Raw genomic sequence first — 11,002 nt, forward strand, 5'->3', positions numbered from 1 at the left:
TCCCAGATAGTAACCCAGCATAGAACTGGGAAAATGAACAGCAGACCCCAATCTTGTCTAAAGGAATATTGACAACTGATTGATGCTAGATGAGGAACAGCTGACCTTCCTAAAACAAAGACCTCTAGATAGGCTGACTACATTCACCAGAAGGGCAAGTAGTGGGGAATGGCTGGGGTGCCAACAACACAGCAGACAGTAGCAGGTATATCAGAGTGTAAGGGCTCTAGTCGGGGGAGGGAGGCTATGGGAGGGTGCCTTCTGGGAAGTGGGTGTACAGTTGAATAAGATGGTTTGGGATGTTCTGTGTGATATACACGCACACAAAAAAAAAATCAACAAATTTTAGAAAATGAATTATATTTGAGGAAGCATGAAAACTTACATCATGTTAATTAGTAAAGGTGATAAAGATTACCATTGAAATCTTCCTGATGACTTTATAGACATACACAGGTGCCAAGGATCTGATTGCAACTGATTATGACTAGTAATAATCAGATACATACAGAATAGAGATGCATGAACCAACATCTCAGTAGCAAAAACAATGAGTTTTTCTGTAAGAAACAGTGTATTTTAAAATGAAATGGAGCTTTTTTTTTTTTAAAGGTTAAAAGCTCATTCAATTTCATGTCTTACAGGGCTTATACTTAGTTCAATATTGCATACCTATATTAATTCAACAGCGAATCTAAAAATTTTATAGCCACTTTTGAAAGAGATGTATCTTTGCTCCGGAAACTGTTATTGAGTATGTTAAAGCTGTAATGAGATGCTTCTAAAAAAAAATGCAATACGCAATAATACCCCTGTCCCCCAACAAATAGTCTTGGCATGGTGGGGCATTCCTTTAACCCCAGCATTCAGGAGGCAGAGGCAGGAGTATCTCTGTGAGTTTGAGGCCAGCCTGGGCTGCTACATAGTGAGAACCTGTTAAATTGTTTTCAAAAACACCCAGTGAAGCAGTCCATTCCTTTATTCTTTCTGTGCCTTGATATAGCCATTGGCAACATGAACTGAGAAGAGCAGAGGGTCAGGAGTGACCACCTGCCCACCACTGACCCTCAGGAGTAAGGAAGCAGTGGCAAGGGAAAGAACTTGTGGAACCTCCTTGCAAGCATGAGCCAGCAGATCCCACAATTCATGCAGCAGTATGTGCTTGTAATCCCAGTACTTCAAGACGGAAAGTGGACGTGCGAGGATCCCCGGAAGCGTCATGCCAGCTAGCCTGGTCTCAGTAGTGAAACTGGAGACCAACGAGAGACTCCTTGTCAAACGAGAGGTGGAAGGTGTCTGAGGACTGACATCCATGGCTGTCTTCTGACCTCCACATGAGCTCCATGCACGTGTGCACCATACTCACACCCAAATGCACAACCCCACATGAATCTACATGGAAGTCAGAGAGGAGGTTGCTGGGAATCTCAAGAGTAATAAATTAAAAGTTAGGGGTGGTGGACAAAGGTGTGACCCTCATGCTGCAGAATAAAGTCCTAAAGTTCCCTGCTCACCTCTCCCCCAAATTAGGATTTCCATTTTTCTAAAACTTATGACCTGCAACCTTGGGCTTTTTAGGCCACAGTGCCCCCTGCTTCCCTACTGTTCCTTTATGGTGATGAAGGTTGGTGACCAATGATCATCCTAGATCCAGCTCATGTCACTCTTTATTTAACCACTGCCTCTTTAGAAATTTGGAGTCTAGCCCTTCCTCTCTGCCCCTCCATCCCTTCCATCTCTTGGGGAAATTCTCTTGTCTCCTGAAGTCTGAGAAATTCAACCTGCATTGCCATCACCTTTGGACTGGAGCAGCTGAATGGGAAGATGAAGAATGAGATGTACCTCCAGTTGGGACTGGAATGGCTAATAACATCTTTCAGCCCAGAGTCAGCTGGATATGCCTCTAGATTTAGGGAACATACTTCTACCCCTACTCCTCTCATTAAGTAGAAAAATAGACAGTAGTTGGATCTACATGATTTTATTGTAACAGAGAAACCAGGCGGTAGTAAATCTACAGATTAGAGCAGATGGTGGTTATCTTCCCAAAGGGTATGGTCTGAGCCAGGCTAGCAGCGCATGAACCTCAGAATATCTCCTTCTGATTCTACCCCGTTCTGCCTGACTCACGTGAGGAGACGGGCTTTGCAGCCAGGATGAATGAAGAGGTCCAGCTGGGCAGAGGCCCCGTCAAAGAGGAGCCAAGTAATCACTGAAGAGGACACTGAAATAAAGTGCAGGCGCCCACTCTCCGAGGCTCTTGGCTGAGAAGGGAGAGCTGAGCAGAAAACTAGGCTCTCCATTCTTAACTAAATCCTGATAGGGTGGGGCTGACGGTCAAACAGCAGAATGGGGTGAAAATCTAGGCTATAGAACAGCATGACAAGAGATAGCCTTCTTTCTCCTGTTAACTAAGCCAAGATAAGACATCTATTATTTTTCTTGCTGCAGTGGCAACAGATTTGTTGGTTTTTATAAAGCATGATTTCTGTATTGTGGACTGCTGATACAGTTGCTCTGTACCGGGAGGATAGACACGAGGACGACTGTTAATGACAGAACTAGGTTGTTCCTCTCAGAGCCTCTAATATGAGCTGTCTCAGCTGGATCCACAGAGGAGCCCCTGACACCATATGATGCTTCAGTTAAAGCTTCTGAAATATTGCAATGTCATGAATGACAGGTTTTGATTTTGGTGTTGTGACTTTCTTGTCATGTAAACTCTTTCAGAAAGGTTGGAGACAGAAGGATGAGGGAGAGTTTGGTTTAAAGCCAACAAAGTTCCAGACTCCAGCGTGGAGGCCTCTGCCCTACTTTACCCCACATTCTTCTCGGAGGAACACGCTCAAATCGCTGAGTGTTATGCACTGTAGTTGAAAGAAATGATCCACTCACCACCATCCACCCTCCCTCATCCTGCACGTGAATCTCACAAGAGCAAAGGCTGAATGAAGGAAAGGTTGTCTCTGGCTCCTCGTACCCAGGAAATTACTTGGTGACCTGGTGAATGGCATGGGCAAGGTAGCCCACATTGCCAGAAGTGACCCCTGCCACAGAGATTCGGCCATCCTTTGTCATGTAGATGGAGAACTCTTTGGTCAGCCGTTCCACCTGCAGAGAGGAGAGGACTTCTTCCAGTGGGAATTTCCCCAGCCCTGGCATGGCACAATAGCTAACTTGTTAAAATAGAGAAATTTAAAATAGAGCTCTATTTCTCACTTAAGGTCAGAATTTAGTATGTCTTGTTAGAATAAAAGAATAGAAAAAGAATAGAAAGTTATTTTAAAGTAGGATGATGGGAGCTGGATGTGTTGGTACACGCCTTTAATCCCAGCACTCTGGAGACAGAGAGAGATAGATCTCTGCAAGCCTGAGGCCAACCTGGTTCCAGACCAGCCAGGGCTACATAGTGAGACCCTGTCTTGAGAGGAGAGTTTAGGGGGAGAGAAGAATGAATAGGTTAGGCTACACTGCCTGCAGTCCCAGCTACAGGCTAAGGTGGGAGGCACACTTTGAGCTTGGGAGTGACCACCTTGGGCAACATAAGGAGAAGTGATCTCATAACAAAACCCAAAACAACAGAATACCCTATAGCACCTTTACCTGAAAGGGCTCTAAATTAACTGTTGTCAGGGAAACCTTGAATAGGTGGTGGCCTATGAGGAAGTCTGGTTTGCTAGGACAGATCTACTAGTTGGCTGTGGAGAATCAGCCTACTCACTTGCTCAGGCTTTAGGCCAGTGAAACAGAACATGCCAATCTGGTCGGTGATGTGCTGCCAGTTGTGGGAGGAGCCCTCCTTCTTGAGGTTGGAGACCAGTTGGGTCCTCATGCTAATGATGCGGTCGGCCATGCCTTTTACTTCTTGCAACCTGAAAGGAACCAGAGGGGTGTCTCATCCTGGTCAAGCACCAACACATAAGCCAGGGGTCACAGCGTTTTGCTTTCCTTGAGTTCCTCTCCGGAATGACTTTATTCTTTATCCTTAATTGGGTCACACATTGTCAGTGACTGGTGGAAAAAGCTATTTTTTTAGTGTCCTGTTTTGTAAGACAAGAGTATTTTGATAAGCAACTATTATAGTTAACATATTTGAATATTTGGGAAAGTAAAGTTTCATTTGAAAACTTAGGAAGACTAAGGCTGTGTGTACATTGAACAGTAGACCATGAACTTACTTTTTAACACGGCAGAATAAACTTCCTGCCTTCACAATGAAGACAATGCACTGTGAACACACAATGAGTCATATGTATGTGAGGTGCTGGGGACCAAGACACCATCATTGTCTGTAAAAGGTTAGAGGCCAAACCTGCAAACAACCAACTGTGTTCTATGTAAAACAGAACAGTGCTGGGCAGAGAGGGCTACAGGGAAAGGGGCTAATGCTGTCTGGGGACTGGAGAAGGCAATCCTGTGCACATCCAGCTCAGCTAGCTTGATTTGGAATGGTCTTCCCTTTTCTCAGTACCAACCCTTACAATTGATTCTCATGGTTCTGTGGGAAATTCATTTCACTGGCTCTCACCAACTGGACCATTGAAAGACAATGTTTATTGCCCTGGTGTTGAACCTTCTCTCTCCTTAGAATCTAATGTCTCTACAACAATGTCACGCAGGCTGTATCAGAGGTTATAAGTGCCAACTAAATCCTAAATAATGTCTTAATTTGATTCAGTGGGTATAGTGGCGAATACCTATAATTCTAGCACTCAGGAAGCTGAGGCAAGTGGATTGTTTTGAGTTTGAGATGAGCCTGGGCAATCCATGTGAGACCTTGTTAGAAAAGGAGGAGAAAGAAGAAAAGGATGAGGAAGAAGAAGGGGAAGAGGAAGAGGAGGAAAAAGAGGAAGAAGAGGAGGAGGAGGAAGAGGAGGGGCAGCAGCAGCACTCTAATAGCAGGGTAACTCCTAGCTGGAGCTGAGTTGCTCCTGGCCTTTGAGTGGCTTTGGAGTTTCAATTTTTGGCACTGTGGCCATCCAGCTTCATTCACTCTGAGGCCTGTGTCCTAAAGGGACAGAACATGTGACTTACGTACACTGCTACCTCAGCAAAACCCTGCCACCCTCCCTGTGCCCAAAGAATCAAGTGCCAATTTTCTATAATATCAACCAAGGTGCTTCCTGGCAGGCCCCACTCGCTCAGCTTTACTGCCTTTGGTAATTCTCTGAACACTCAGTATTTTCTGTTTGTTTTTTGAGGCAGGGCCTCATGTAGCCCAGGATGGCCTCAAACTCACTTTGTAGACAAGGCTGGTCTTCCTGTCTCTAGCTGCCAAGTGCTAGGCTTGCACCTGGTTCTCCATTCAGTATTTTCATCCCTTGGTATTTTTTATACATTGCACAAGGCATGGTGCAGCATGTGCCTTTTCTCAAGCAGACCTCTCTGCCCTCTTCATTTCTTTGAGAAAAAAAGCCCTTTTCTCTTATACTGTGGTCTACCCTACACTGTCCAACTCTATGCACTAGAGTCTCTCAATGTATACTGAAGTATATACACTAAAAAAGAAATCTTCATAATTACCAGGGAATACAATAATAAAAACAACCCTTGAAAAGCTTAAAATGAGCTGAGCCCATAGTATAGCTACTTGGGGAGGTTGAGGCAGGAAGACAGGAAGGTCTGTCTGGGCTACAGAGTTCAAGGTCAATCAGGGTGACTGAGTGAGACACTGCCTCAAAATAAAAGGTAGGGTGGGGCTAGAGAGATGACTGAGGTTAAAAGCACTGGCTGTTCTTCCAGAGGACCTGGGTTTGGTTTCCAGCACCCACATGGTGGCTAACTCTGGTTCCAGGCGATCTGACACTGTCTTCTGGCCTCCACAGGCATCAGGCACATATGCATATACATATACACATACATATACATATATATGTATATAGACAAAACACTCATACACAAAAAATAAAAGATCTCAAAATAAAAAATGAAAAAAGTCTTGGGGTATAACTTGGTGGTAGATCACCTGCCTAGGATGTACAAGGCTCTAGGTCCCCAGCAATGCCACAAACAAAAGCTTGTTATAATAATTAATATTTTGAGATAGAATCTTGATATGTAGCCCTCAATGGCCTGGATCTTGCTCTGTAGCTCAGGCTAGCATCACACTCGGTAATCCTTCTGCTTTAGTCTGAGTGTTAGGATCATGGACATGTGTCACCACCACTCCTGGCCTTTCTCCCACCGCTACCCCCCACTGTCCTCTCCCTGAATTGACAGCTTCGCCCAGGTGAGGTGAACATTATGCCACTGAGCTATATCCCATCCCAGCTTAGTTCAACCCTAAGTGACAAAACTCCAATCAATCCTGCAAATACGTATGCAATAGTGTTACAGCTCAGGGCAATGGACAAGGAAAAAAATCAGGTTATAGTAGGAAAGGGTTCAATTAATTTTTTCTCTCTTCCAAACTGTCAGAAAAAATCTCTCTCTCTCTCTCTCTCCAGGTGTGGTAGGACATGACTGTCATCCAGCACTTAGAAGGCTGAAGCAGGAGGATCACAAGTTCAAGGCCATCCTAGGCTATCCAGCCAGACCTTGTTTCAATAAACCAAGAGTTTTCATTTATATATACATGTGCATTACGTGTCATTTGTGGGGAATACCAACTTATTTGTGCCAACTTCTCCCCCTTCCACATGGGGAACTGTGCAGTACTAGATGGCCTGGGAGTGGCAAGCAAGCTTTACCATTGCTTTCGCAGATCAGGGGAGGTCAGGATCGTAGAGGCGATTCGGGCCCCATTGAGAGGAGGGTTGGAATACATGGGTCGGATCAGGATCTTCAGCTGTGACTCTACCCTTTTGGCTTCATCCGCGTCCTTGCAGACCATAGTGAAGGCTCCCACTCGCTCACCTGAAAAGACAGTAGATCTTGTCTTCTAACATGCAAAACAAGTCATGATTCAAATTGTTACACATTATCTGTTCCTATCAGAAGGACCAAACAGTAACTTTTGTTTTGAGAGCCCAGGCTGGCCTGGAACTGGAGGTGATCGTTCTGTCTCAGCCTCCAGAATAATGGGTTATAGTCATGAGCTACCTGCCCTGCTATAAACAAAGTGTTTTTAAATAACCAGAATGGGGTTGTGAGGCACGACACAAAGAAAGTGCTCAAGAGTACCCAGGACCTCTTTTTTTTTTTTGGTCTTTTTGAGACAGGGTCTCCCTGTAGCCCCAGCTGTCCTGGAACTCACTATGTAGACCAGGCTGGCTTTGAACTCTGCCTCCCAAGTGCTGGGATTAAAGACGTGCACCACCATGCCCGGCCATCAGGACCTCTTTTTAAACATTTATTATTTTATTGCATTTGGGTTTTAGGGAGTGAGGGGTGCACCATCATGTACACATGACGGTCAGAGGACAACTTGGGGGAGTTGGTTTTCTCCCTCTACTTGAGATTGAACTCAGGTCATCAGATTTGGCAGCAATCACCTTTATCTGCTGAGCCATCTTAGAGGCTCTGGATCTTTTCTTAATGTATTGATTCCCTTCCCTCCTTCCCTCCCTTCCTCCCTCTTCCCCTCTCTCTCCTTCTCTCCCTCCCCTCCCTCCCTTATTCTTTCCTTCCTTCCAAGATAGGGTCTCACGTGGCCCTGGCTGGCCTGGAACTTGTTATGTTAATCAGGTTGGCCTCGAACTCAGAGATCTACCTGCCTCTGCCTCCTGAGTGCTGGGATCAAAGGCGTGTGCCACTGCACCCAGTTGTACCTATTTTCTTGGCTCCTGTATCAGTTGTTTTGTTTAGAGAAATAACCAGTTTTCTTTGCTGGAGGAATTTAAGGACACTAAAGAAGATATGGCTAGGGAAATCCACTGTATCTTTTCTCTCTGGGTAAAGGAAGACTACATGGAACACACATGCAGGCACATGGCGCACATATACAGCCCCCCCCCCCCAAATTCTCAGCTTTTTTGGCACGCTCCCCCATTTCTTCTTTGGGCTCATGGGAACACATTACACACTGGGTCCTCCAACATACCATAAAGGCCCATGTTCTTGGCGTATGACTGGCAGAGGCAAACGTTAATGCCCTGTTCGATGAAGTGGCGCACAGCCCAGGCATCCTTGTCGCCATCACCACTGGCAAAGCCTTGGTAAGCCATGTCAAAGAATGCAAAGAGGTTCTTTTTCTGGGAAGGAACAAGAGGACCAGAGTTTGAGGCGGGTGGCCTCCAGGTGCCCTAGGTTGGCTCCCTGTGCATACCTATGAGGAACCATGTCTGTCTCACCAGACATAGCCAGCAGTTTCTCCCCAGATGGCAGTAGGGAAGATGTCTGAATTCCAGAGTTATCAATGTATTTTTTAATTTTTTACTTTGATGGATACAGTTCCTCAAAAGACACCAAGATGTCAGGCATGGTGGCATACACCTTTAGTCCCAGCACTTGGGAGGCAGAAGCAGGCAGAGCTCTGTGAGACCAAGGCCAGCTGTTGGCTACAGGGAGACCTTGTCTCAAAAAAAGACCAAAGACACCAAGAAAGGAGACTGTCAATCTCCATGTGCTGAGAACACTGATTAGTGGAGCAGGAGGCACTCTCAGGCCCACAGTGGTCTGGAACAGTATTTGTGGTTTAGTTGCCATGGGACCAGCATTAGCATTTTTAATGAATCAGTCCTATACAGGGCTTCACAGGATGGATGACCCTGAGAACCACCCTATCCTGAAACTGCTCTCTCACACTGCTGCTCCACTGTCTCATTCTGTCTTTAGCTGAGATTCGACAGAAGTAGTAGAAATAGGGGCAGAGGATGACAGGAATAATGTTCTCCGTAGGAATTTTAGCTAGCTGTCTTCTATCACAGCCAGCTCCTCTGAGAGAAAAGCCAATGACCAATCTGATGGCTAATCTTCGTTGTCAACTTAAAACACCTGGGAAAAAGGAACCTCAAACAAGGCATTTCCTCCATCAGATTGGCCTGTGGCCATATCTGTGGGGCATTTTCTTGATTGCTGACTGATGTGGGATAGATCAGCCCTTGATAGGCAGTACATCCCCAGACCTGGGCTGTATAAAGAAGCTAGCTGAGCAAGCCAGTAAGTGATGCTCTTCCACGGTCACTCCTTTTGATCCTTGAGCTCCTGCCCTGGCTTCCCTTGCTGATGGGCTGTACCCTGTAAGTCAAATAAACACTTTTCTTCCCCAAGTTGCTTCTGGTCAGTGTTTTACCACAGCAACAGAAAAATACACTAGGGCACCAAGGGAAAGGGTAATAAAAGGAGGAGTCATGAAAAAGTGTTTAAAAAGATGAGCGTGTAGCTAGCCACCAACCAGGACAAAAGTAGGCACCACCAGCGGAGCTCCTGGAGCCAGTGCAGCTGTTGTACCAATGACAAGCTTTGGTAAGTTTTATCAGAACTTATCACATCTGGGTTGAAGAATGAAAGTTATTTTCAAACAGTGCATGTACCATCAATTATAGAACTGCTAATTTTGCAAACAGAAGTCCCTTCCTAGGAGCTTATCCATGAATGGATTTGGGACAGGCTCAAGATTAATCAACTGTTACTGTTAAGACCAGTGACTAGCCAGAACTGTCACCAATCCAGTCATCCTCCTTACCTTCACCAACGTCGCTATTTCCTTCCACTGCTCTGGCCGAGGGTCCACTCCCGTGGGGTTGTGAGCACAGGCATGCAGGAGGAGAACACTTTGTTCTGGGATTTTCTAAAGAGATTAACAACCCAGAAAATTTTGCTTTACAGTTTTAAAGTTGAGAAGTGACAAAGAGACCTGGGAACTAGCACTCCCCTGTATTCCTAGTCAGACAATGAACCAGCTGGGAAATCAAGTCACATGTTCCTTGCCCCTCCTCCTGGAAAGCCACACTTACTGAGATGTCCTCTAAGGCTCCTGTGAAGTCAAATCCACAGGTCTTGGGGTCATAGTACCGATAGCCTTGTAGCTGCATGCCGGCATCCCTGAAGATGGGTGTGTGATTTCCCCAGGATGGTTTGGGAAGATACACATCTCTGCTGAACTTAAAAAATCTTTGCTAAAAGATGGGATGAAAGGGAATGGGAAAATGAAGAAAAGAGAGGCCAAAAAACGTTAGTGTGTTTTCCTGAGAGAACATTTTTTTCCTACTGACACTCGGCTTTTCTCTGTGGTTGACAGTACTGAGTCAGCAGCAAGATGCCTGGGTTGGAAGCTAGGCTCTGACAGTTATCCTGGCTGTGCAGCAAAGACCTGTGTGGGCCTCATGTTTTTAATTTGTAAAAATGGGTTAATGGAACTTCCCTTACAGGGACTGAGTAAGTTGAAATACAAATGCTCCCTGATACAATATGGGCTTGATACACTGAATTTATTACATCTCCCTTGTAATTTCTCCATAGTGCTTGCTTTCTTTCAGCAGGCAACAAGAAACTTGCCAGCTCTGTGGAAAGAGGAAGCCTGAGGCTGCGTTGGTAGTCATACACAGAATAGGAAGTCCTGTCATCCTTAACTTAAACCTCTGTCCTCAAGGAGTTCCACTCACCAAAAAACTGGCTCCGATCCTTAAAGCTCCAGTTCCAGAAATGGTCTGCACAGTGACAAACTGCAGGAGAGACACCCAGATTCAATCTGCCTTGTTCAAATGGTACCTTTGCACGTTAGACGTGGGTTCACTCTCTCTCTCTCTCTCTCTCTCTCTCTCTCTCTCTCTCTCTCTCTCCCTCCCTTTCTTATTGTGTGTGTGTGTGTGTGTGTGTGCATATATGTGTGTGAGGGGTAAGTATGTCCCATGGCACACGTGTGGAGGGCAGAGAATATCTGTATAGTCAGCTCTCTCCTTCCATCTTTATATGGGTTCAAGGGATTGAACTCAGGTTGTCAGGCTTATGCAACAAGCACTTTCCCTCGGAACCATCTTGTAAGCCCCTAAAAGTAAATTCTTTACAGCTTGTTAGTATCATCTGTGTTACATGGAAAATTTTAGGATACAAAAATTCCTTCCCAATATTTACACATACACAATATATTTTAAAAAAGGCTGGAGAAGCTGGGTGTGGTGGC

At 45.3% G+C, this 11,002-nt stretch overlaps 1 protein-coding gene across 2 annotated transcripts in view; it reads right to left on the reverse strand.

The window, feature by feature from the left end:
* Positions 1-1,965: 1,965 nt before the first annotated feature.
* Positions 1,966-11,002, reverse strand: part of Got2 (glutamic-oxaloacetic transaminase 2) — a 21,871-nt gene continuing 12,834 nt past the window's right edge. For both annotated transcript variants that reach the window (XM_008834243.3, XM_029564090.1), the window contains exons 4-10: positions 10,485-10,544; positions 9,837-9,998; positions 9,566-9,670; positions 7,982-8,132; positions 6,690-6,855; positions 3,722-3,872; positions 1,966-3,111 (exon numbers count right to left, since the gene is read on the reverse strand). In XM_008834243.3, coding sequence (XP_008832465.1) covers positions 2,989-3,111; positions 3,722-3,872; positions 6,690-6,855; positions 7,982-8,132; positions 9,566-9,670; positions 9,837-9,998; positions 10,485-10,544 — 918 coding nt within the window. In that variant the 3' untranslated portion in view covers positions 1,966-2,988. The remainder of the gene's footprint in view (positions 3,112-3,721; positions 3,873-6,689; positions 6,856-7,981; positions 8,133-9,565; positions 9,671-9,836; positions 9,999-10,484; positions 10,545-11,002) is intronic.

This window comes from Nannospalax galili, unplaced genomic scaffold (assembly GCF_000622305.1).
Source record: "Nannospalax galili isolate Female #2095 unplaced genomic scaffold, S.galili_v1.0 scaffold716, whole genome shotgun sequence".
NCBI lineage: Eukaryota > Metazoa > Chordata > Mammalia > Rodentia > Spalacidae > Nannospalax > Nannospalax galili.